The sequence below is a fragment of the Myiozetetes cayanensis genome, unplaced genomic scaffold (genome assembly GCF_022539395.1).
Source record: "Myiozetetes cayanensis isolate MyiCay16 unplaced genomic scaffold, myiCay2020 scf4, whole genome shotgun sequence".
NCBI classification, from domain to species: Eukaryota; Metazoa; Chordata; class Aves; order Passeriformes; family Tyrannidae; genus Myiozetetes; species Myiozetetes cayanensis.
In genome coordinates, this window is record NW_026087631.1 from 20,981,718 (window position 1) to 21,008,457 (window position 26,740).

Sequence of the window (26,740 nt, forward strand, 5' to 3'; positions counted from 1 at the left end):
TTACTTGTAGATAGAGCCCACTAAGTGCAATCCAACAGGAAAATCATACCAGAACAAAGTCCAAGAAGATACGTGACATCAGACATAGTAAAGGTTAACAATGACTCCTGGGTCCAGCTTGTTTCCAATGGATTTAGTAAGAGTTTTACCAAAGACTTGAAAATACAGAAGAAAGGGTGCAGGTGTAAGTCTTCTTTTTGTGGACCTTTGCAGTTCCTGTTGGAATTTAGGCCTTCAAACTTTGAAAATATACTGTCCATTGTAAAGTTACGTTATAGGTACTGGTAAATTAGTCATGAGACCTTTTCACATCAGGAAATTGGAAGAGTCGTTGTAATCTAGAGCAAGTCCAGAAGTAGCCAGATATAAACAGACAAATGATGAAGAAGTGTAATGCTAAGAATTTTGAATAACAACGGTCTCAATATGGTATTGCAATTGATTTCTACAATGCAAACATTTGAGACGCCAATTTGGTCTTTATTATGGCCGGGATAAATCCATCTTCATTTGTACTTATGCGTCTTCAATCACATACACATGAAGTTGCCCATTCTTCCAAATGCAGCTTTCCTGAGAGCAACACACTGATTTGCAGGCCTTCAGGCAATTGCAGTGCACCGTGCCGGATCACACCATACACCATGTGTTCTCAACAGTGTAGGAGAGCAAAGGAAAATGAGAAAGGGTTTTTTTTTCCTGTTAATTTACAAAGCAAAGAGGGTCTCATTTCATTGGCTTACAGTCAAGCACTGGTTACAAGTTCAACTCACTCTATAGGATTTGCATTTCTATTGAGAATGTTTTACTCTTTACTGTGGTTTGATTGTTTTATTCTTTTGATTCATAAAAATTGAGAATGAATTCCTTTGCTGTAAATATCACTGTTTTCTAATTATTCTCTTTCTAATCTTTTTTTCCTTTTCACAAATGGATACAAATCATTCCCTGTCGGACCACACAATATCTCTCCCTGAAAAAAAAAATGCTGTTGACTGGAATTCCTTTTGATGGACCAAATTTCCTATTTGTTACCTGCTCCTGAATGGTCTCTTCAACCAAATCTGCCTGTCTGACCAATTAAACCTTCCTCCATTGTACACGCCATGCTCTCCAAATCTTCAACCTCTCCTCCTTCTCTTGTTGCTACCCTCTGGAAGCCACGGAAGAGTCCTGGGCCGAGGGAGGATTCTGTATGCTGGTGAAAAAGAACAATCTCTGCCAGCGGAAAGTGCTTCAGCAGTTGTGTTGCAGAACATGTAAACAAAAGGGGTGAAATGACACCTCCCAGCATCCTCCTGCTCCTATAGACTTATAGATTAATCCATATTATTGAAAAATGAAAAAAGGAAAAAAAAAAAAAGGAAAGAAAGAAAACCACGTTTCTCTCTCTCCCTCTTCTTTGTCTGGGGAGATGGTGAACTGTTTGTTGGAACTTAAATGGAAAAACTACAACACACCTACCTTTCATAACTGGGTGTCTAGAGCTGAGCATCCAGGATCGCAGAGTCAGTATTGTGTGACCAAAGCATTTGATGCCAAAATTAACATTTAAATCTTGATTTGATTTCCTGTCAACCTTAGGATTATCCCTGTTTTTTGAAAGTCCTTTTTCTTCCCTTTTTTTCCTGCTTCTTTCCACTTCAAGATGTTTATAGAGTGTTTCAAGAATACAACACAAGTTTACATGGATTAAAACTAAACAGTACAAAAAAGTTTGCATTAGTCTTTTTTTGTGCAGTGTGTATTGACAGGGGGAACTTGAGTTCCTGAGGGGATCAGAAACATCACTAGTGCAGGACTAAGTTCTGCCCCTTTTGTAATAGTATTTTAAAAATTGAAAAATGAACATTTCTGAACACATTTCTTTCTTGCTTCCTCTGCTGTATGCTGGTTTTTTTTATCACATGCAGTATGTATATATGTTTGCCCAAAATGGGGTTTTGGTCATATAGATTTCATTTTTAGACAGCTAGCTTATTAACAGATATGCTAGGATTTTTATTTTATTTTTTTAAATTGTCAAAGCTATTTCAAATAAATTTTAAAAAAATTGTTCCTGTAGTGGACAAGTTTAGAAGATACTACTTCTCTTGATTTGCATAAGTGAGAGTAATGTATATGCTCAGAAGTCAGAAAACATTGCTAACATGTAAGAAGTATTCATAAATTATTTTTGTCTTGTAATGTTCATTAAAAAAAAGGGGATATTATCATACAGATATGTGGAACTATTTCATAGTGCCCATATGTAAATGCCAGTGTGACTATATGTGACAGGATGTGTTTACAGGACTGAATTTATAATTGTGCCAAATACAACTCCAGGTATAATTGCATAAAGGGCAGTAAACCAGTGGTTCTCTTGGTGTCATGATGGGCCTGAATCTGCATTTAACTGCTCACAGTAGAAATTTCAGCAAGAACAGTCCTCGTGAGGTCAGTGGAGTTACCTCACTGTAAAATGATCTTGGGTGGTGAGAGAAGTGGCCCAGCCTTACTCTCTTCTATCCAGGAACAGGGCTGTCAGTAAAAATTTCTGTTTGATGTATCTTCATCAGCTTCACTCAGCATACAGTTCAAAAGACAGTCCTTTCACAGGAAACAGAAAATTGAACTTCAAAGATGCTGTTTACAGGGGATATAATACTTAATACTTAAACATACAAAGTATCTTTTTCAGCATTCCAGGACATACAAACAGAGAATGGATTGAGTCTGTTTAAGCATGTAAATCTTGGAAAATAAAGGGGATAAAAAATTATCAAAAATTATTGTAGAACTTTTACAAATGAATGGATGCAAACTTCTGTAGGTAATGTCCTCTTTAGCAGGGAGCAGGTAAACTATTACAACCTGGTTCAGTGTGACAGGGGGCAGTCAGGCTCCTTTCGTGCCCATTACAAATTTCCAGATAAACAAATTTGTGCTAGTTTAACTACTAGTCTGTTACTGCCTCATTTCTCAGTATAACATGTTTAACTAGAACATAATGCTTTCAAAGTTTAAGTTAATATTATATATATTATATATAAATATATATTCATTATTGAAATTTAATTATGTAATGGATTGTAAAGAATTTTTTTGGATACTTACAAATGTCTCTAACACTATTATAGAGAAGAAATTAATAACTTTGTTTTCTTTAAAAATCTGACACATTGTTTTAATCAAATTCATTTTTACTGAAAAAATACTGTACATGTGTAAAATGTTCAGTTGTTATTTGTAAAATAGGGTAGTTCTGTTGTAATTGATATTGGCCAAAATCAATGTTATTCCATATTTTATTTTTTCTATTAAATTAACCGAAATTCCTCTTCTTTTGGTCTGGAAAAACGAATTGTATGTTAAATATTTTTGTTGAAGGGCATAGGTAGCTCTGTGGTATAGAGCACTTAGGTTTCACACACAAGTCATTGAAACAAATTCGGACGTTAAAGGTGTTTAATTTTATTACAGACTTTTGTTTAAGTGATGGAATTTATGATTGCACCAGTGTCTGTTTTATGTGGAGAACACATTTTGCATAGTAAACATAGAGCCATGTCTGAACCCTGGTGTATAACAATGTTGAGTTCCTCTGATCTGAAAGAGTTTGTGATGGGTCTAATCCCTTGCATGCTTAGGATTAAAAAACATAATTTGTAACTGTCTAATGGCTCAGACAGTTTAGAAGGAAGGTTTCATTTTTGCAGTCATACATGGCCATTTGCACAGTGTCATATTGAGGTCTGTTTATGTGCCAGTGCTCACAACCAGCACACCTTAGAACGCAGCCACTGACCACCACTTGAGAACAGTGGGCTGTCTGTCCTTGCCAGACCAAAAGGGCTCCCAGTAGCCTCATTTGTTACCCCTGCAAGGTGAGATCCTTCATTGGCCTTAGCTGATGGCCTAGTTCACATAGCACTTAGTCCCACAGTCTGAGTGGAGAGCGAAGTGACAACTGATCCAAGGAGCCATATATTCAGATGGTGTTTTAGTCACATCCAGGGAGGCCATGTAAAGAATTTCCTGTGGAAAAAACACCACTTTTGGGCCTCAGACAGCTCGTTGTCACTGACCAGTTTTGACCTGGTATCAAAAAAAGAGTTAGGTCATCATTCTGAGTTTCCCAGTCAGTCCCCAAAAGCAAGCATGTGTGGAACGGCACATTTTTAGCGGAAGTTTGGTAAGACGTAAGACCACACCTGGAAAAAAGGTTAACCTAACCCTTACAGCAATGCTGTATGAAGAGCTGCTTCTTTCAGCTCCCACCCCACCTTCATCTTCCAAATGACATGAGAAATTCAATCAAACATGGTATCTTTTATTGTCAAGGCTTTGTCCAAGTCTTTGTATAGAAAATGCACAAATAGTGATAATAAACTTTTTATATCTCTGGCCAAAGAAGTCTGCTCCAGGGATTGTATCTATAGATGTTGAGCAGTTAAGCAAACATCTGAGTTTTAGGCTGAAAACCATTACTTTTGGTGCCAGCTGAGACTGATAATTTTTATTTGTTATGCCTTAATAGCTGTGGTCAGATACAAGCAAAATTTATAAGCAGCAGCGTAGTTAGTTTTTGTATCAGAGGATTGCTGCAGCAACATGTTTGCAATTGAAAGAAGCTAGTTTGTTCCCAGCTGCAGAGTTTTTTAAGTGATCAATCTTCCCTCTCTGATTCAGTGATGAGTAGTTTGGCTTGTTCAGTGTTTGGCACTGTTGTTGATGTGTGGAGCAGATATGGGCCATTTTAGAAAAATCAGAAGCTGCTAAGTATGAACAAAATAATACTTTGTGTCTAAAAAGATGCAAAGTGGATTGCATCAGATTAAACCTTCCCACTTATTTCACTTTGTTTATATCACAAGTCACAAAACAAGGACAAATTCAAGATTCAATTACAGTTAAAATACAGTATTTTCCAGTTCATGTTTGTTTAGGAGAATCCTTGATTTAAATACAGACTGAACACCCATCTAGACTTCTTCTTTACTAAAAGTGTCAAAGATTTTTAGTAAAGACAACTAGGGACAAAAAAACCCAACAAAACCTCATACATGTGCTAAAAAAAGTTTAGCATGCCCCAGACCTGCAGAAGCTTGTTGGGTGAGGGTGTCATTGTATAATGTAAGTGTTTCTTCCCATTTCTGTAGTGGAATTACAACCTTCCTTTCATTTTAGCTGCAGCTCTCCATCTCAGGCACACATCAATGTTGTGAGATCAGATACCTGCCAGAATAGGTCAGTGTAAACCTTATGTTTCTGAGCAGTAGCTTGTGTGACTCTTGGCTCTAGCCCCTGCCTACCCACACACCAGTATCCACTGGCACTGCCTGCCTCTAACTGGAAAGGATTTGCAGACCTTCCCTCTGTGAAGCACACTGTTTTCTAATAAACCCCAATCTTTATTGGTATTGCAACTTTCCAGTGTTGTGTCAAATTCCCAAGCAATCCTTGCAACTGAATATATTGTGTAATAGCAGGCTTCTGCTTGTTCCACGTTGTCAGATAATATGATGTAGGAACAGTAGGAGCCTTGAAGATGAGTAGACCTTTATACAGAGGCACTAGAGCTGATACAGCAATTTCATCCATCACTAAATACAGCTTCCAACTGTCGATGACCAAGTTAATCCTCTTAATAGCAATCTGTTACTTTTTAATGAAAATAATTACCGAATGATGGTCAGAAGGCCTGTTATAAATTCAAGATTCCTGTAAAGACATTTAAGAGATTGCTTGTATGAGTCAAAGCTTTTTATTTGCAGTGCAACTCGCGGAACAAGAACTTGTCTGTGATCCATTACCATGCCTTATATTTATATTGGAAATGCCATTGTCATGTCATTGGTACGGAATAATCCAAGAAAAGTTCTGCCATTGGTGATTTGTGCAAGATACTTTACGCAAGCATTAAAGATGTTTTACAGCATACAAAGAAAAATCCTAGTCAAGTTTTCATCAAAAAAAACACCCAACAACTTGCATGACCTTGTTTGGATTATAGAGTTTCAATATGTGAGGCAGAAAAAAGAGCTGAAATTGCTTTTTTTTTATGAATATTTTCTTTAACAGGGGAAAAATATCTATTAGGCATAATTTTAATTACTTGTCTTACTTAAACTGTTCTGTGAGATTTCAATTTCTGATTGAAATAATTGATTATCTGATTATTTAAAACCTGTCATGAGAGTCTGTTAGGGCTTAAATCCCCCTCATTAGCAAGGACTAAATAGTCATGGGTAGCAACATAGTGTCCCTAAGAATGAGCTAAGGCTCTGAACCTTAGCACCATATCCAACCAGTGGAAGTGTAGCCAACACCTGCATTTCCACCATTGGTTCTACAGATGAGGAAAGAGGATTCAGATGTATCATAGGACTCAGACATTTCTGTGATGTCTCAGAGCAAAGCAGAGTAATTTTGGGTCTCACTAGAAAAACTGTTGTGAAATTCTCAGGATAGAGCCAGAGAGATTGCAGCAATGTTCACCTGCTGTGCAAGTGTAGCAGACACCACCACAGAGTTAATATTTAATAGCCAAGCTATGGTTGAAATGATCCTGAAGGACTTTCTTTCTGGATTAAAAAGTAAGGTTTTCATCATAAAAACAGAGCTAGATCTCCCTTTTAGAATGAGAATTGTGGACGAAGGAAAACATTATGGTGAGGAGGCTCTCGATATTTAAAAAAAACAATTTCAGTAAGCAACAAATGCAGTTTCTTGGTATCTTACCAAAGACTGGGTTTTGTTGGTTTTTGGCAGCAAATACATAAGCAGCTCATGTATTTGCTGCCAAAGATGAACAAGGCAGTTTAGAAGAATGCCCCTTTTACAATAACATACTAGGTTTTTCTCAGTGTTTGGGGATGGATTTATTGAAGGTCTTCTGGGAAACCAACGACACTTTTCAAAATAAAAATACTCCCCCATCACAAAGCACAGTAGACAGCAATAATCTGATTAAGTACCAATTTTTCCAATCACCCTGGGGGCGAGAAGCCAGGACATTGACAAGCAGTGAATGCTTACTTACCCAAGGAGAATTAATGGCTCCATCATGCAGATTCAGCAGTAACACTGAATGTTCACTGGAACGTAATTAATGTGATTTAGTTACAATTCAGATAATACTGCATATCTTCTCTGTTTACAATTGTCCGTGGCCTGTCCTCTGCCCTGCAGATGCTCTTTGAAAGGTGAGTTGGAAGGAAGGTCTAGCACCTGGCTGCCAATCCCCATGGATCACATCTGTCAGCAGTGGTGCTTATGACTATGCTAATGGGCCATTCTGTGCAATGCCAGTGGATCAAAGACAACTCAAATATTCATTCCCAAGTAGCCCCTTTTCTACTCTAAGAGCAAGGTCATACCAAACTAAAGTTGTGTAAATGCTGCTCTTGCTGTCTGCGTTTAGCACAGCCCCTCTGAACACTTTCAATCCCAAGGCTGAAAAGAGGGCTCAGAGAGTCACCATTGCCAAACAGTGTCACAAAGCCTCTCACCAGCTACATCTGAATTAGAAGAGCTGTAAAACTTACCCATTTCTACACCCTCAATATGGAATATGTGATCATTAAAGGAAATGTAATCTGTAATAAAAAATATATTACCTGCCTGTTCCTATTCCTGAGGTGCTTATAATGGAGACCAGGAAACAAAGATTTTAAGCAAGGGAAGATCAGCAAAGTGTATTGAGGTGGCTGAACAGTTAGAGATGGGAATAAAATTTACACCTTTATACCACTCTTTAAAAGATTTAATTTAGTCTGCTCCTTACTTCAAAGGAGGAACTTCTATCTTTCCACCAGATTTCTTCCAGGCTTTAAAAAGTGTTCATCTCTGTAAATTAAACAGATTTGATTAACAGAATGAATCTGTGTTGTTACATCTTGTTGGCCTGCTGAAATCATCCCAGTTATCAGCAGATCAGCAGATCTGTATTCATATTCTGATTAAGTTGAAGAAGTCCAGTACAACAGCCTGTGTGGGGATCTCTTAGTTTAAGATGGATGACACCACTGAAGCGCTACCCATTCAGCTCTTCCCATTTCAGGTGTGTCTATTCAAGTCAGACTGCAGAAATCCTATGGACAGGGAAGGCTCTGTAGATACAAGTTACATACTCCTTGCTATATAGGAGAGAGACACTGGGTTACCTTGTTTGCCACTGATGTGTGTTTTCCTCCAGAATTAGAAGATTCTATCTTTAATGTACTCCAGGTGCTAATAACACCAGCTTTACTCAAAGCATACCATCGTGTTCCACATTTCTCATTTATATTTCACAAGAAACTACCTAGGTTTCCAAAGCAGTATTATCAGCACTAATTTTAATGAGATAATTTTCATGCCTCTGTTCCACAGCCCTTTAGAAAGTTCTCAGCTACTGAGCTTCATAAAGAATGGGAAGCTTGACACCATCAGACAGAAAAATTTCCAATTGGAAAGCTCAAGAAATGGAGAGGGTTCATATATTTCTTTCTGTTGTGAGTCTAAAAGTTTGATAGTGCCATAGTATTTCCCTCTCCTTCTTAAAGTGAGAAGGACACAAAACAAAGCATTATCAATACAGCTCCATATAGATTGCTCCATTCTCTTTCCTCCTTTCTCATGGGGCTGTCAAATTTCACGTTCCAGGTGAGCAGCAGCAAATTTTGCCAGGCTCTGGCATATGTGCTTACACAGGCAAAGGAGAAACCATGAACCCAGGCAGCTTTTGCATGCAGGCATCTACATAATCAGGACAAATGGAATTCTAAAGCAAATTTTTAAATGCCTAAAGAATTAGTACAAATGGAGATTTAAAGCTGATTTTTTTAAAATGCTAAAAAATGTCTTTCTGGAGTCTGTTTATGCATATTCAGTACCCCTGAGGGCTCTGGCTCTTCAGTGGGTTTCTAACAACAATTGTATTAATACTACATAGAAATGAGCAAATAAATATGCAGAATAAAGAGAGAGAAAAATCACATTATGTCAGGAAAAAATAAGGTAGCTTTGGCTAATATAAATATTTTTATTCTGCAGGGAAAAGAATAGAGGGATGTGTAAGATAGTGTAGTTAGTAAGGGTAATTTCCTCACTAGTGCCTGTCATGATTAATGCTGACCCGAGCCTCTGTGTGATCTCAGCTAACCCTGCAACAAAAGGACCTGTCATCCTAAAATCATACTCAGCACACAGCTGTTCCGGGAAGAGGTGTGCATCCCTTTTCAAGGTTCTGCATTTTCTCTTGGCACAAAGGAATATGTGGAGTTAGGAATATTTTCAGCCTTCTCGTTCATCACTGCTTAGAGCACTTTTGAAAAGAAGATTTCCCAGCCTGAATTGCTCTCATCACCTCAAATGTTAACACCCCAATGTTTTGTCCATGAAGAATATCTTCTTAGTCTCCTCTGCATATCTAAATAGGGAGACAGAAATTTGGTCATTGTGTAAAATCACCAAGGGAAGGAGAATAATTATCAGGAGACTGAAAACTGAAGCTAGACAAATAACTGGAAACCAGGCTCTAATTTTGTATGACTGCCAAATCTGGGGGTAAAGGAAATGTCTTCATCGTGAAAATGTTAGGATATGGAGATTACGGCAAGATTTCTTTCAGAGAGCTGTAATGTATCACACACTAAGACTTTGGGCTAAGCAGAGGAGAAACTTTAAACTAAAGAATCCTCAGGGTGAATTTTAATGTACTGCTATATGCAAGTTAGTCTGAGTTATGTACTTCAGCTTTATGGATAAATGTTTCCTCAGAAAACTCAGGGAGCTAATCCCACAAGCCAGACAAAACAAAATGTATCAAGGCCAAACTTGAAAAAAGCAGAGCACTCTCTAAGACCAACTTCTTTCAGCTCTCACAGTTAATTGACAAAAAACAATTCTGATCAATTTTTGTTTATCTGCTCTGTCAAAACTTTATAACCCATAAGATTACATTCAAAAAAAACAAGTGTAAAATCCATATCTAGGTTCTCATGAAAGTAAACAAGCAAAACAGAGGAAATAAAGTAATTTTTTTCTATTGATATAAAGAAAATCCACTGCAGAAATGTTACAGAAGATAATCAAGTTAAAATTAAAGTGAAGTTTTGATCAAGAAAAGTGGGGAAATAACATGTGACTTGCAGTGTCTAAGTCTCATTGGAAGACAACATAAAAAGATTTATGAGAGCCAGCACGTAAAAGTCCGTATCTCCAGGCATAACTTACAAGGATATTCACACCCTCATCTAAATGGTCTCCTGAAATATCCTGTGCTGTCAATGAATGGCACAGCTTTTGGGAAGCAGGAGAGAAATAGTGACAAGATAAAGGTACACTTGAGACTGCTTCTGCAAAGAAATAAAATGACTTAGCAACTATGACAGTGCTCCAGACTTGGGACTCAGGAGAGACTGGTTCTAGTTTGCTATTTCACCCTAATTTGATGATCTTACTGCACTTCAGGTTTCTTAATGGGAGATAATAGTGCTTTCCTCATTCTAAAACACATCATATTCACCTGATAGGAGCTCAGTGTGAAGTGTGAGGCTCTTATATGCAATTAAAGGTACAGCCTGCAACTTGATGTAGCCCAGATGTGGGCTACATTTCTAACATTTTTAACAGTGGCCACAAAAATTATACATTAAAATCTTCCCACTATCAGGAATCATGTCTGCTAACATATCCTTATTTCTACAGCATTTTCATTCCTTTTTCTTTTTTTTTATGAAGTTGACAAATGTTTTAAAAAAAGGTGTCAAGGTAACAGAGTTGAAAAATAAATTAAGGATAAATATGGGATGATCCAAAGTAACTGATAAGCACTGCCTGACTGAAAATACAGCTAGGACACATTTCTGAGAGTATTCCTCCATTAGGTATGTTTGACAGATAAAGAATTTTAATACAGGGAAAAAAAAAAAAAAAAAAACAACCAAAAAAAACCCACGCAACTAAAAGCAGATTGGAAAAAGGCTGAGGCTTTGGTAACTATTATTTATCTAGTAAGATTTGTAATGAAATAGATTGCTCACAGGGAATTCTAGCAGATTTTTAAACTGCCCTGGGGAATAATATAAAAGTCTTCTTTTTTGAATTTCAGTGTTAACTCTTTGAATATCCACTGAAAACTATTTCATTGATGTTTGGTAGCAGATCTACAGTTCTAGATGTGACTTGCAATTCAGAGAGTCCAACGTGCAAGTATTTTCTGGTGCACAGACTTATGCTTTAAAATGCTTCAGCTTAAAGTAAGTGCAGAACTGATCTTCCTGGCACTATTCCAGCACAGCTGAAATTAATTACAGCACATCAGATGAAAGACGTAACAAAGAAATAACTAAAACCCTTTTCAACTAAGCATGTCTACCATGTGAGAAGGATTTAATCAGCCATAGCTGAGGTGTATGAATTAGTAGCTCAGGTCCAATGGATAAGCAAACAGATAGTGTGGGCAAATAAACTGAAAGACTAGAGGAACAGAAAGGTTTTCTAATACGTATAACAGAACAACATCAGAGATGCAGTTATGTAATAAAGTCTTCCTGACAGATTTCCTGGAGATGTAGAATGAATTGTATAAAACACTGAGCCACTGCAGCAGGAAATCTTTCCAGATATTGCAATTTCTTGTGGTTGTGTTATTGTCGAAATATATGTGTATGTCATATACATAGAGATAGATAGATAGATAGATAGATAGATAGATAGATAGATAGATAGATAGATAGATAGATAGATAGATAGATAGATAGATGAATTTTGACCTAGCTTCAGCCAGGACAGGGTTAATTTTTTACAGTAGCTGGGAAGGGTGAATGGCTAGACCCTAATGTTATTCGATACCATCTCACATCACTTGGAGGGTGGGGGGAGATAAGGGACTCACTCCACCATTTCCTGTGTGGGGAGAAAGCGTAGTGGGTGAAACACTCTGGCACTGGTTTACTTTTTTACATTTAAATTGTTTCTTTGTGTTTCATGTTTTGTTATTAATATTATTGCTGTTACTGTTGGTTTTCTTATCTCATTGCTGTTTCCAGTAAGTTATGCTTATCTCAACCTGTGATTTTCACCTTTTTGTGCCTACAGCTCTCAACTCCATCCCTGGAATGGGAATGGAGAGGCGAAGTGAGGGGAGTGAGCAAGTGGGGGGCACTGAACTGGGGAGTACTACTCCTAAACCATGACAAACTTATATATTAAATCTCATAAGGCATTTGAGAACCTGGGTTTCCATGTTATATCCTCTGAATACGTACCAGAAAGACTCAAGAGGATTACAGTAACCAAATCTGTAGCGGCCTGAAAAACTACAAGACAGTAGACCACATTATTGTTTTCTAGAAAGTGATAGGTATGCATCAGTACAAAAAGTTCTGAGTAATACATAGAAACATTCAGAGTCCTGCTGAATTCTATGTCTAACAGCTTTTCTAATGTTTTTATTTTTAGTCCTTTATAAAGTAATCAGTCATACAAGATGCAGCATTGCAGTTCAGAAATGCCACAGTAGTTCTGTTGAACTACTCAGTTTACATGATTTGGCCTATATGGGAATGCTTGGGATTACCTAAATGTACGTAAACATATATAATATCTATATACACATACAAAATGCTCTTCTGATAATGAGAACTATAAAAATGTATGAACATATATGCATACAAAGATTTTTGTATCCCTTATCTTATCAGGAGACTCTTCATTTCTCCCAATTCTGAACTTTTTTCCAGTCAGTGCTGATCCTGAAACAGCCTCTGGGGAGGACTGCCTTCATGTTTTATGTGGTTCTGTCACTGGCTTTTGGCTTGTCTTTCACTTTTTTCCTTTCTTCAGGAGCCACACAAACCTTTACAAAATGAAAATTTTATCTTTGCCTACATTTTGGGTACTTTAGGTTTCACCCAGAATTGGCTTGATGTTCCAGTTGGTATGCCTTTATAACTATACTGTTCCCATTCCATTAAGCATGTAAGTACTATCCCAGCTCATATCTCACACCTGAGGTTTCAACTGTTATAAAATTTGTTAATAAAGTTTAATATGTAGTAAAAAACACAATGGACAGAGAACACAATTTGTGGTATTTTAGAAATCTTTTCTTCCAGAAATTGTTTTAAATTGATACCAGTAGCTGCTTGTACAGTGCCTTTGCTCTTCAAATATAAGGAACTCAATGAAACTGAGAGCCAAAACCAAGTTATTCCACACTTGTATTTTTAGTCCTAAAGTTCACTGTATTTGCCAAATCTGGATTTTCCAGTAGCAATGCAAGTGGAAAGAGTTTCTCCATATTGAAGTATCCATAGAAACTGCAGGGTTTATGTATTATATAGGACATTTTGCCCAGCCTCTTCCATTACTCAAGAATGAAGGAACGGCCAATTCTCTAAATATATAGACTCTGTTACAATAAATTTTCCCAAAACAAATTGACATAAAAGACCAATCTTGAGCTTTATAAAACTGTGTGATATATTGATTTACTGTCCCCACATGATGATGCACATAGATACAGTATTCATACTACTTACCAAATTAATATCTCTACTCTAAGAATATAAAGCAGCTTACCATTTGTACAAGTGTTTTAATTAATATTCAGTACATAAAGAGGCACTATAGTAGTACCAGTGTTATTCATAACCTAGAAATGTTTATATCTTTATCTCAGTTTTAAGGTAACAGTCCATATGATACAAATTTTTTTTCAGGTCCAAATGTGAACTTTGGCACCAAGTTTTGATTCAACCTAAGTGAGAGCCTAGGTCCATTTTGCATGGAGTCTTCCATCAGCAGCTAGGGACAGGGACAAAATGCACTATAGCTAGAGTCTTGGGAAGCACCAACATGTCTCTGACTAACAGAAGCTTTCTCAAGTCCATCTCCTCATGTAACATACCCCCACCCACGATAGCACGCTCTTTATGCTGCAGCTTACAGTCAGGCTCATGTTGCAGCTGCACCAAAAGACACTGTGTAATGAATACTCCTTGGTAACCCTGATTTTGATGGAACTTTCCATAGTGAATCTTAGAGAATCTCACCAGTTCAACTGATGTAAAATAAATAACATTTACAAGAATGACAAGAATCACTCTCTTTCAAATTTACATGGGAAAAAATTAATAAATAAAAAGCTAAATTAATAAGTACTAGAAACTGGTTTCCCAAGGGAGCCAGTACTTGTTTTCCTGATGCCACAGGGAAATGTACTCATTTGATCTAATTCCTTTTCTTTTTTTCCAGCCTGGCTAGGTGCTATTTTTTCCCTCCATTTTTTTTTTTAATTGTGAGTTGTTGATCTGAAATAAACAAAATTTTTTCTACCAGGGGAATATCTTGATGATTCCCAAGAATGTCAGTTGTGTGAAGCATCCTGTCAGAAGTGCACTGGACCTGAGTCAGACAGCTGCATCAGCTGCCTACTTACAAGGTAATTGTCTCCTAGCACACAGCAGTACAAAGATCTCACATCATCATCTGGAGAAGCGGCTGTATTGTCTTTAGCACTAGCTCGCGGAATCAACTAAAGAAGCAAGCAACAATTAGGGCAAACAAAACAGGGGCAAGTGAGAAAACAATTTTTATGTGAACATGACAGTTGGCTACACAAGCAGTTAATGTTTAGCAGCATGATTCCCACAGATAAAGAAAAATTCCTTTTAATATGTAAAATAGCCTTTCTTTCATTGCCATCCTTTTGAAATCATTATTGCTGGAAACACAGCAGTGAAAAAATCAACAAGAATCTAGGGCATTTGCACTGCTATGGAGCTTGGCACAAGGCATGAGTATGGCTGCTGAGGCTAGCAATAGGTCAGTTTGGGAGATATTCATAGCACCTAAACATCATCCTGAGGTGTTGCACATGAATTAGGCTGATACTTCTAAACTGCCATGTGGAGTGAACAGAACTAGAAAGAAGGTTCTCCACAGGACTCTGCAGATCAGAGGTTTGTGCTGAGGTCATCTCACACCTAATCCAGGAGACCACTGGTTTTAAACCCATGTCTTATTCATAGCTGTGTTCTCACACCAGTAACTGGTTCTATTGCACTGGATTGCATCGTAGCCAGCTGATATTTGAGCTGGCATGAAATTAGGATCAAACAAGAAAAAAAACTGACCAAGCAATACTGCGATTTGCCCTGAAATTATCTATGATATGACTATGCCAGTGAAAGGCACACCAGGACCAACAGAGTCCAAACAAATTCATAATTGAGGAAACATTAATTAATTAATTAATATATAAGGTGTCATAAATCAGAAATGACTGTGGAGGAGATCTAGGCAGAATTTTAGAGGGTTGAGTGGATTTCTCCCATACACAATAGCATTCAAATTAGATTGTCTGTGCTTCCTTGCAACCTATATTGTGTACTTTACACAGAGTTATTTGCAAAGCAAAGAAGGAACTGAACATCATTGTGGTAAAACACTCAGGTCTCTGCAGTAATGACATCTTTGTGATCTTTTGGAAGGCTGCTGCTGTAGCCCTTGTAATATGTTCTCTAACAATTTTAAATTTTGGTATCTAAGGTTTCAAAAAACTTCCTGTGATCTTTCTGCACATTATGAAAGCTGTTAGGAAAAAAAACCAAAACATATTAAATGGGAAAGTCTGTAGTAAAAAAAAAAATACTAAAGAAAAATCTTGCCCAGAGGCTAAAGAGTTCCTTATGAAAATTCAGGATAGATGTCATCTTATTTTGTAATAAAATCAGTTAGATAACTTCACAAATTAAATTGCTGTTACTGGTTAAATAAAAAGAAAAAAAAGAAAAAAAAAAGGAAGAAAAAGCCTAGACTTTTCAAATCATGGTAAAATTTAAATGGTTTTAAGACATTTGACAAAACTGGTTTTAAACTCTGCAGATATTTTTCTCCTTTCAGCATAAATCTGACAATGATCATAGCAACTCAAATTTACGAAGGCATATTCCAGACATTCTTTAATGCCATTATCTGGCTCCAAAAAAGCAGGCATTGTCTTAATATTACGGAAAGCCTACTTTTGCTTAAGTGTACAGAAAAGCTCAAAGCCTTTACTAACATCCAGAATGGTGCTCAGCTTCTCTAGAAACTGAGTCCCAAGTCCTCTGATACCAAATATGAACTGATGCTTTTCTATTTTCCTCCAAGCAGATTGAAATAGTAGACATTAAGTAGCAGTGAAAAATGGACCATAAATATCTTCACATAAAAGAATTCTGTAGCAAATGTTTAATTATCCAGTGAAAGGAGAACATTCAGCAGTATAACTCCTAAGTGTTTGTAGATACATGTCCTGGTTCTGGACAGGACAGAGTTGATTTTTGCAGTAGCCAGGAGAGGCATGGCTAGGACCTGGAAGGTCCAAAGAAGGACAGGTACTGATCGCTACTACAGCGTGCACTGTCGACAATACTGCACCAACTGGGACTCTGTGGTCCCCATCCATGAGATGATTTGTGAACTGGAGAGCCATGGAGAGGTCAGCAAGACTCCTTCACTCTTTAATAGTCCCATATGGCCACTGCAAGAGTCCAGTGGAGAGTGGAGACTGACAGTAGACTATTGTGGCCTGAAGGAAGTCACACCATGACCGAGTGCTGCTGTGTGAGATGTGCTGGAACTTCAGTACAAACTGGAGTCCAAGGCAGCAAAGTGATGCCACCACTGGCATTGCTGATGCATTTTTCTCCATTCCTTTGGCATCAAGAGTGCAGACCAATTTAATTTCTCCTGGTGTGGTGTCCAGTACACTTGGAAACGACTGCCCCAGGGGTGGAAACACAGTCCCACTATCTGTTATGAACGGATTCAGACTGCACTGGAAAGGGGTGAGGCTCCAGAACACTTGCAATACATTGATGACAGCATTGTGTGGGGCAACACAGCAGAGGAATTTTTTGAGAAAGGGTTAGAAGATAATTCAGATCCTCCTGAAGGTCAGTTTTGCCATAAAGCAAAGTGAGGTCAAGGGACCTGCCCAGGGAATTCAGTTTTTAGGAGTAAACTGGCAAGATGATTGTCATCAGATTCCAACAAAACAGCAGCTACATTCCCACCAAGCAGCAAAAAGGAAACACAGGCTTTTCTAGGCACCGTGGGTTTATGGAGAGTGCATATTCCAGGTTACAATCAGATTATAAACCCTCTCCATCATGTGACCTGGAAGAAGAATGATTTTAAGTGGGGGCCAGAAAAACAACAAGCTTTTGAACAAACTAAATAGATTGTTCATGCAGTAGCTCTTGCGCCAGTCAGGACAGGACAAGATGTGAAAAATGTGCTCTACACTATAGCTGGGGAGAATGGAGTCTTTGCAGAAAGTACCAGAGGAAACCCAAGGATTCTGGAGTGCTGGATTGACTGGGGTTCTGGAGTCAGAGATACAAAGGATCTGAAACCTGTTACACCCTAACTAAAAAAGACATATTGGCAGCTTATGAAGGGGTTCGAGCGGCTTTAGAAATGATTGGCACTTAAGCACAGCTCCTCCTGGCATCCCAACTGCCAGTGCTGGGCGGGATGTCCAAAGGGAAAGCCCCTCCCACACATCATGCCACTGATACTACATGGATCATGCTGATCACACAACAAGCTTGAATAGGAAATCCTGCTGGACCAGGGACCTTGGAAGCTATAACAAACTATCCTGAAGGTGAAAATTTCAAACTCTTATCATCAGAGGACGAGAAGGAGGTGACACATGTTGAGGAGGCCCCCACATTTAATCAGCTACCATAACATTAAAAGCAATATGATCTCTTTACTGACAGTTCCTGCCCTATTGTAGGGATACTTCAAAAATGGAAAGCTACAGTATGGAGTCCAATGCCACGGGTCACAGAATCTACTGAAGCACGAGGTGGATCAAGTCAGGTTGCAGAGCTGAAAGCCACCCAGTCGGCTTTAGATATCATTGAATGAGAGAAATGGCCAATGCTGAACTTTTGCAATGACTCATGGATGGTAGCAAATGTTCTGTGGGGTTGGCTAGAATGATGGAGAAAAACAAATTAGCAGGGTAGAGGTAAACTTATCTGGACTGTTGAATTGTGGCAAGGCATCACTGCCTTGGAAGAGAAGTTGGCTGTAAAAGTACATCATACAGATGCACACATACCCAAGAGTCAGGCTACTGAAGAACAACACAACAATGGACAAGTGGATCGGGCTGCTAAGATTAAAATGTCTCAGGTGGATCTGGACTGACAGCATGAGTGAATTATTTCTGGCTCAGTGGGCCTGTGATGCCTCAGGTCATTTGGGAAGAGATGTAACACAGAGATAGGGTCATGATCAAGGGGAGGACTTAACCATGGACACTCTCTCTCAGGTTATCCATAACTGTGAAACATACGCTGCAATCAAGTAGGCTAATCTAACCCTCTGTGGTGTGGTGGATGATGACTGAAATATAAATATATGTACACCTGGCAGATATGATTACATCACACTCCTCAAATCACACCAAGGCAAAAGCTCCATGCTTACCATGTCAGAAATATCCACTGGAGGTGTACCTGGTACCTCACACCACTGCCTGGAACACCCCCTTAGGCCTTGAAAAGGAAGTGCTGCAGTAACATGGCATCTTGGAAAGAACTGAGTCAGACAACAGGACTCATTTAAAATAGCCTCATAGAAAGTATGGTATTGAGTAGATATATCACATTCACTATCATATACTCAGCCCTGGGAAAACTGAATAGTGTAATAGACTGTTAAAAACCACACTGAAAGCAATGGATTGGGGAACCTTCAAACATTAGGACCTACATTTAACAAAGACCAGCTAGTTAGTTAACACTAGAGTCTCTACCAGTCAAGCTGGCCCTGCCCAATCAAAACTCCCACCAGAACGGGACAAAGTCTCTGTGATGCATATGAGAAATATGTTAGGGAAGACACTTTGGATTAATCCTGCCTCAAGCAAAGATAAATCCATCCTTGGGATTGTTTTTGCTCAAGGACCTGGGTGTACTTGGTGAGTAAAGTAGAGAGACAAGGAAACACAATGTGTACCTCAAGGGAATTTGATTTTTGGGTGAGATCAGTCTGTAATGTTGAGTTGTATAATACTGATTTCTAAATGATACTGCTGCTATGTGCCATAACTACCATGGACAAGGAGAATGAACTGCTTCATATACACGAGTTGTGAGCTCCTGATGCAGCTTGCAACCAGCTGACAATACACCAACCTTCCTGCCCTGAAGATATTTCAGATGGATAGAACCACAGTCATGGACTAAATGAACTCAGCACACATCTTGGAGGGACAACTATTGACTATGGAAATGATACCTGTTCTTCTGTGTGTATATGCATACATATATATATGTATGTGTGTGTGTGAGCATAATTGGAAGATGGAGGATCTGGGCTTGACAAAGATGATATAAAATAAGGGGTGGATAATGTCCTGCTTTCAGTCACAACAGGGTTCATTTTCATAGTAGCCAGGAGGGCATATTCAGAACTATCTCACATCATTTGCAGGAGTAGGTGAATGGGTCCCTTTCCAGTATGGTGTGGTCAAGTTGGGGGCCTTCATGGTATAGTGGTGAGCACTCACATGTTAATTGTTTGCCTGTTGTACAATTTGTTATTAATATTGTTGCTGTTCCCATTTCTCTTTCTTATTTCATTGCTGTTTGCAGTAAATTCTCCTTGCCTCAAACTGTGATCTTTATCTTTTGTGCCTCCAATTCTCATATCCATCCTGCAGCAGGGGAGTGAATGAATGGCACATGGTTTGGACTGTTTCACTGAGAGCACAAAATTAGGGAATACCATTCCTAAAGCCCAACAACATGCAAGTGAAAAAGTACAGCTCCTAAAGGCCAAGTTTCAGATGGATGTTCGACTTCATCTACAAATCATTTTACTGGAGTCATAGTACTTTTCAAAGGGAGTCTTAAAAGTAAAACAGATGGATTATTCATTCACAGAGAAAGACCAAGTTCTGTTTACTTTCTAGTAGACATAAATGACTACTGGATGGACTGTGGTATAAGGGCATCTAGGTAAAGGATCAAAAGGTGATCTTTCTCAGAAAAAATCTCAGAGAAAAATAATCTTTGAAGTCCAAGATCCAAATTCAAAACACTTTTCACATAGTGAATACTTCGAATATGATTGGGAAAATGAAGGATTAAAGTTCAAATACTCTTGTAAATAGAGTGAGGGAAGAATATATTGAGTTTCCTTTAAATTTAAAGAACAAGTAGTTGCTAAATTTGTAATCACGCCTTATGTTCTTTAAAAGAGTCTTTGACGATGGTCGCTGTGTCGTACAATGCCATAGAGGAAAGTTTGAATTCAAAGGACAATGTCATGTGTGCCATCATACCTGCTTGGATTGCAGTGGAAGTGAACCTAACAAATGCACCTCTTGTGGAACAGGTAAGAAATATTTCCTCTTGCCAGTTTTTACCCCTCCCTTGGCCTCCAAGTTCCCTTTTCCCTCAGCTCTCAGGGCCAGTTTTTAAGAGTCAATAAAATGAGTAGCACTTTTGCTACTGATCTGTGTCGTAATCTTGTTGTGACTCTGAAGGGAATTGGAACTCAATTTGTTTTTTAAAAAGTACAAGAAAACACAATTCTGTATTGTCCTTGCAACTTAGTGCATTTCCTTTGGTATATTTTCAGTAGGAGATACATTAACAGAAACAGAAAGAACAGCCCGGGGGGGAAAAAAGGGACAGAAAACCTATGTAGCCTGTTTCTGGAAAAGAAATCTCTATACATGCCTCCCCCAGCCTCTGCACAGGATGTACTACACTGCAAGTTTGCACAAGCAGGCAGGGAGCCAGGCTGCTTTCCATAACATCTGTCTGGGGAAAGCTAAGAAACAAGCATGGTGGGTTCCACTGCAGATTGCTGTGTCCCTACAGCTGAACAAACAGGGTTTGCAAAGAGAAGCTTACCACTAACACACATTTTTATAGAACTTTGGTTGAGAGGGAGGCAAATGTAGTTAAACTTGTGGTAATTTGAAAAAGCAACCCTTCTCTTTTTGAAGCTCCATTTTAAAAATTGTTTCATCTTATCTGTGTAACACCTAATGGGCAAAGAACTTGAGTCTACAACATACAAGTATGTTAACTAGCTTGAACTTCCTTTGGAAATGAGTATTTAACTTCTAATATACTTAAAAAGAGCAATTTTAGTGAGCTTTATTCTGAGGACTCAGAATAGATTCACAGCCTTTTTAATTTCAGCTGCTACTTCCGTTTTAGTCCTATTCATCAGTGGTCCAGACTTTATTTAGTAATAAGTGTTTAGATTACAAGCAAACACTAGCATAGCTGGCAATTAGTCATACTGATTACGAGATTGGTTTTTTCACTTTGGGGAATGTGACTCAGTAGATGATATTTTCAAGCAGTACTTCAGGCCTAAAGTGAGGGTAAGTTTGTATAATGGTTCCTTAATTCTGTTCCTTATTGTAGACAGAAATTCCTGTGTTTCTGGACATCAAGAAATTAAGACATTGATGAGATTCATACCCTTAGGAGTCTGAAAAAAATAGTTATAAAGACTTGTGCATGAAAACTAAAAAGAATAAAGACGGTGCTTCTGCTATGGTGCAGCAATTACTCTCTATTGCTGCAAATATTATTATATTTTCAAAAATAAATTATGGAAAGCAAATTCTTGCTCTGTAGTTAAGGCAATGAAATACACTTAGCACAGTAATGTATGTAATTTATACTGTAGGGTAACTTACTACAAAACTCTCCATGTTACAGCAGATGGCACATGGAGTTACGGATGTTTCCACAGGTTTCACTCAGAAGGATTTGAAACAGGGGACTTCCCAGTTCCTACGCACAACAGAATGCTAATGTACTGATAGCAAATAGCCGAAAATATTTGCCATTCAAATTCAAATTTGGATGATTCACTAGGGTAAGGATACAGTTGAATATTCTAGGGACGCAGACTGGTCCTTTCGAAAGGTGAAGTGGTGAATTTGCTTTCCTAATACTAATTCCATACCTCTATGTACAATGCAGTAAAAATACTCATTTGTCCTCTGCAAGGGAAACTCAGTGGTGGAAAAATGTTTATTCTATTTTATTAGGTTGATGCATGTGAACAGTCATTATTCACTAGGAGACATCTTTATAAGCCGTAAATCTCCAGGAATGTTGAAGGTTTGAGGTCCTGAAACTCTTATAGATGTTAACTCATCTGGTATAAAACTGTACAAACTTGGCAGTCAGTGTCTCAACCACAGCACCAGCGTTTTGTAAAACTTCTTCTTATACTGAAATGCCCTTTGTGGCTGACAACTTTCTCCTATTTGTTTGCCACACAGACAGAAGGGGGACTGAACGTTTCCTGTATCGTGGGGAGTGCAGAGAGAGCTGTCCTCCAGGTCACTACCACGCAGAGCATACCTGTATGCCTTGTTCTGGCCACTGTGAGGTGTGCCTGAACTCCAGCCACTGCAAAAGATGTTTCAGAGGCTACTACCTTACTCAAAATATGTGTCAGAAGCATAGTTGTAGAGAAGGTAAGTATACTTGAGTAAAAATTAACAAATATTCTATTCAATTTGTTACAAAAAATATGGTTAAGCATATTAACCAAATCCTGTTTTGAAATATACAATCACACTTGACCCCAAGACCCTTAAGTTCCTACTTGGATTCCCTTCTAATGCCATATTAATGCGAAATAGCAGTATTTTCCTCAAATTGAGTGGGGTTACACAAGAACAAATGAAAAAAACCAAAATTCTGTGAGTGTTTCTTCTTTTTTGATTTGAATCGAGTTTATTTCCAGGAACCTGGCTGAGTGCTTCCAGATGTAGCTCTTCCATTATCTAAAATTAACCCATATTGATGATTTGCAAAACACAGGTGAAGTGGAAGATCCTTACTATGAAGACTGCATACCATGTTCAGATGGATGTCAGAAATGCAAAGAGGGTAAATATTCCCTTTATCAACCTTTATTCTTATTTTTAAGGTAGCAAAAATTTAGTTCTGCACACTCGTCTCATGAATTTAAGTGCAGGCTGCTGAGTGATTAGTCAAGAAAAGTTAAGGGAGAGTATCTGTATTTGTCTTTAGCGATACTATCAGATGTTATTTCCCCATGCTAATATTTTCAATGTTCTTAACAACACTTATGACTTAAAATTCTTTTTGTCTCTTCTGAAACAGTTTAGTGTCAATCTGTGTTTTGAATTAAGGTGAAATGCACTGTGCACAACAACTTTTCTTAAAAATAGTACTTGCAAGTAATTAAGAGGATGATCTTCTTTGTATAAGATCTCTGCATATTCTCCTCTGCATAAGGAGACTGGAAGGCTATTCATGGTCTGGGGCTGTGCTCATTTACCTTTCTTTTCAGATGGTCACTGATATCCTAAATATTAATCATCCATAACACTGGCTACATATATACTCTCAGATTCTTCCACCTAACGTTCTGACCTAATATAGGCCCTTTAAAACTTTAAGATCAGCAGAATGGATGCAGGTAAAACAAAGACTGAATTAGTTTTCACTGCTGTGTAAAGTCAGAAGTATTAAGATGCCAGAGATTAATAATGGACAGTGTATTAAGGAAACTCTTTGATGTTTGTGATGCATATATTATTGAGAGTCAAAGAGAATGCTGTATTGTTAGCTCTGTTTGGAATAGAAACAGAGCAGTGGGCTAAAAGCACAGTCCCAAGAAGATTTTGAAAATTATTGTTTTCCTGAAATGAAACACAACCTGTAAGCTTCAACTTATAATAAGCGAGGTAGATAGGGTAGATACGCTGTTTTCTTGTGTTTCTACTCTCAATATTCAATGAGTTTTCAGGCATATCAATAACTTAATTCATAGATAAGTTGAGTAGAGTAATAAGTTTCTCATGTCTAACCAGAAAGCTGATATATGGAGAAACTTTTGTAAAAAAAAAAAAAAAAAAAAGAAAAGAACCCAAAAACTGAACTGCTTGTCTCCTATAAGAAACTGATTATTTTGAAAGCTGTAAAGAAATTGCACTGCCATAAAAATGCTTCAAATACTAAAACATCTAGGTGAGAAAATAAGGAACGTGATACATTTAGCTTCATATCTATGTAGTCTTTTTACAGACACTCTTTTAAAAATTAAGTGAATGCTGTGTGGTCTTGCAGTCTGTTTTTGTCTTATCTTCCTTGCAAAACCACTGATGATTTAATCTGAGTAAGAAATGTAGAGCAGGTATAGGAAATGTTCAAGGCTATGAAGATTTCAACTAGAAGTGCAGTGGGGAAAAAAGAAGAGGAATGTAGTAATCATAGAAATTTGAATCAAAATTACATAGTTCACATACTGAAAAGTAGTTATTCATATATAAAAATGCAGATACATTTTGTGCATATTTGTGGATCTACAGATGACCCAAGACCATTCTCTCACAGAAAATCTCCCAGCATCTGCTTTTTCTGAAGCGCTTTGAGATCCTTCAATATAAACTCTAGGAAATAAAAGTAATAAAATTCCTTAGGAAGTTATACTGAGCATAGAGTGACTTAAGGAATTTTTATTAATTTAAAAAGGAATCCCAGGCCACCATGACATTACATTGTAAAAAGGGAGAAATGAAATGTGATTCTCTTACTATCTAAAAATTGCAAAGATTATGATATTTTTCTCTTTTTTGTAGACACAAATCTAGTTTTTAGGAGTGATAGATAAGCTAATTAAGATAACTGAACTGCCTGTTTTCATACTAGGCCGAAAGACACACATTTTTTATTGAAAATTTTTTTTCAGAAGGCACCAAATAACAAATTAGTCTTGATCAGTAATGTCCTGCTTCATGCAGGCAAGAAAATGAATAAGATTTGTTGCCTTTTGGCATGGTGCCAGGGGCCAGCAGAATAGAGCCAGTAATGGAGGCAGTCTGTGTGGGCAATTCCTCTTCTTGATCAGTAGTGACACTACATACAGCTTAACACACAGGTATTATACTCTTGTATTGGTTTGATACTTTACATCGCATATCAAGCATTTCATAGAAGAATGTAAAAGCCACCAAGTAAGTAACACTGCAGGTTAATCTTCACCAGTTGTGAAGATGAATATTGACAGTATTTGTTTGTAAGTTTCTGAAAGCCTTATGGAATATATTTTTCCTACAAGTTTGGAGTCAGTTTTGTTTTAGGGCATCAGTGTGGCAACATATCTTTACTATATCAACACTGAGGGTTAAAAGCAAAGATAGGAACTGTCAGAGAGACAGTTAATCTTAATCAAGGATTAAGATTAGTTAAAACAGTTAATCCTTAATCAAGGACAGGTAAATCTGTGTAGTTTAAATACAGATGATGATTTCCTTTAAATTCAGTCAATTCTTTTCTTCTGATTTGCTTCATTGATTCAGAGACTGCTCATATTCTGAGGAGATAAAGAATCTTTATTGCTCACAAATACCATTCTGCCTGCAGACACTGACAAGACCTGGCATATGTAATAGGAATATTGCCCTAGAAAGCACTAATCACAAAAATGTCTATGGTTTTTTGTACACAGTGTCCAAACAATGGCTACGGATGTTAGGGTTCACCTTCCTACCTTCTTCTGCCCACAAACTCTTGAGTGCATTTGACTCTGCTTGATGCCATACTAGCTTAATTGGCACGCTTAGGTGCACATCTTCCCATGGGGTCTGAAAGGCAGACTCTTGCACAGGCATAGAAATCTGAAGGGAGAGCCAAAGAAGTCAAGTCTTAAGGGTAACTTCAGTATGGATGTTTAATCCTAAAGTCTTACAAGTTTCAAATATATCCCTACTGCTGTGCAAGTGAAGACAAACACAAAATTGGACAAAGTGTCTAAGAAAGTGTGCTGAATACATCACAAGTCCACTCTACCAAGATTATCTTTATGGTTCTACCACCTCAGCTCTAGTAACCCAATTCTGGACACTCTGAGACTACATTTTAGAGCAGCAATGAACTATTGCTCCCTCCGGTGCAGAAATGGGATCTTTGTCTTATATGTAGATGTGCAATATCTACTGACTTGCCTATGTAGGCTTCACTAGCAGAAACTGCGACACCATTAACTAATACTGCTAACCAACTATGAGCACCTACTTCACTGAGGATGAAGATATTTGCAATACATGGAGTTCAGGCGGATCATTGATAAATTCGTAGAAATCAACTCAAAATAGGTCTTCCTCTCAGAAGCGATTGTAAAAGTCAGTCATTCTCACAATCTGTGTGCCAATCTTCCTGCCAGTGAGATCCCATGCAGCCACACTTTCCTGACTCAATTCTTAATTATTTTCTGATTCTCTTCCACTTACCTCACCCATCTTGTGAAAGTACAACACTGTATGAAATGAAGAGTTCTCATGGCTTCCCACAGACTACCTTGTCTCCATAAAGAAAAATACAATGTATATCAACTTTTGACCCATGCAGATTTCTGTAGAGAGCAGCACGACATTGCTTTTCCAACATTTAGGTTGGTTCCAACCACTAGGACTGTTTTCAAAGGCTAACACTGAGAATAAAGTGCTCCTCAACAGGGTGCAAAGTGAAGAATGTTCAGCAAACACTTTTGAAGATACCTTACAAAAGAAACAAACCCCATGGAGGTAGTGTCCCTGATAAATAAAAGCCTTCCAAAAAGGCATTTAGGCCCAAGTTTGTCCCCTTGCTCCAGCAACGTAAAGCCTGAGCATCTTTCAAAGATCGCCCAGAACCTAACTATTTTATGAAGATACAAGGTGTATGCATTTTTAAAAAAACTTTAT

At 37.9% G+C, this 26,740-nt stretch overlaps 1 protein-coding gene across 2 annotated transcripts in view; it reads left to right on the forward strand.

Annotated features, from left to right (window-relative positions):
- Positions 1–26,740, forward strand: part of PCSK5 (proprotein convertase subtilisin/kexin type 5) — a 233,342-nt gene that overhangs the window by 177,697 nt on the left and 28,905 nt on the right. The window contains exons 21-24 of one of the 2 annotated variants that reach the window (XM_050329291.1): positions 14,314–14,416; positions 20,246–20,382; positions 22,304–22,501; positions 22,851–22,919. In XM_050329291.1, the coding sequence (XP_050185248.1) occupies positions 14,314–14,416; positions 20,246–20,382; positions 22,304–22,501; positions 22,851–22,919 (507 nt within the window). Of the gene's footprint in view, positions 1–1,160; positions 1,341–14,313; positions 14,417–20,245; positions 20,383–22,303; positions 22,502–22,850; positions 22,920–26,740 lie in introns of those variants that run through there. The other variant, XM_050329292.1, reaches the window with a different exon arrangement.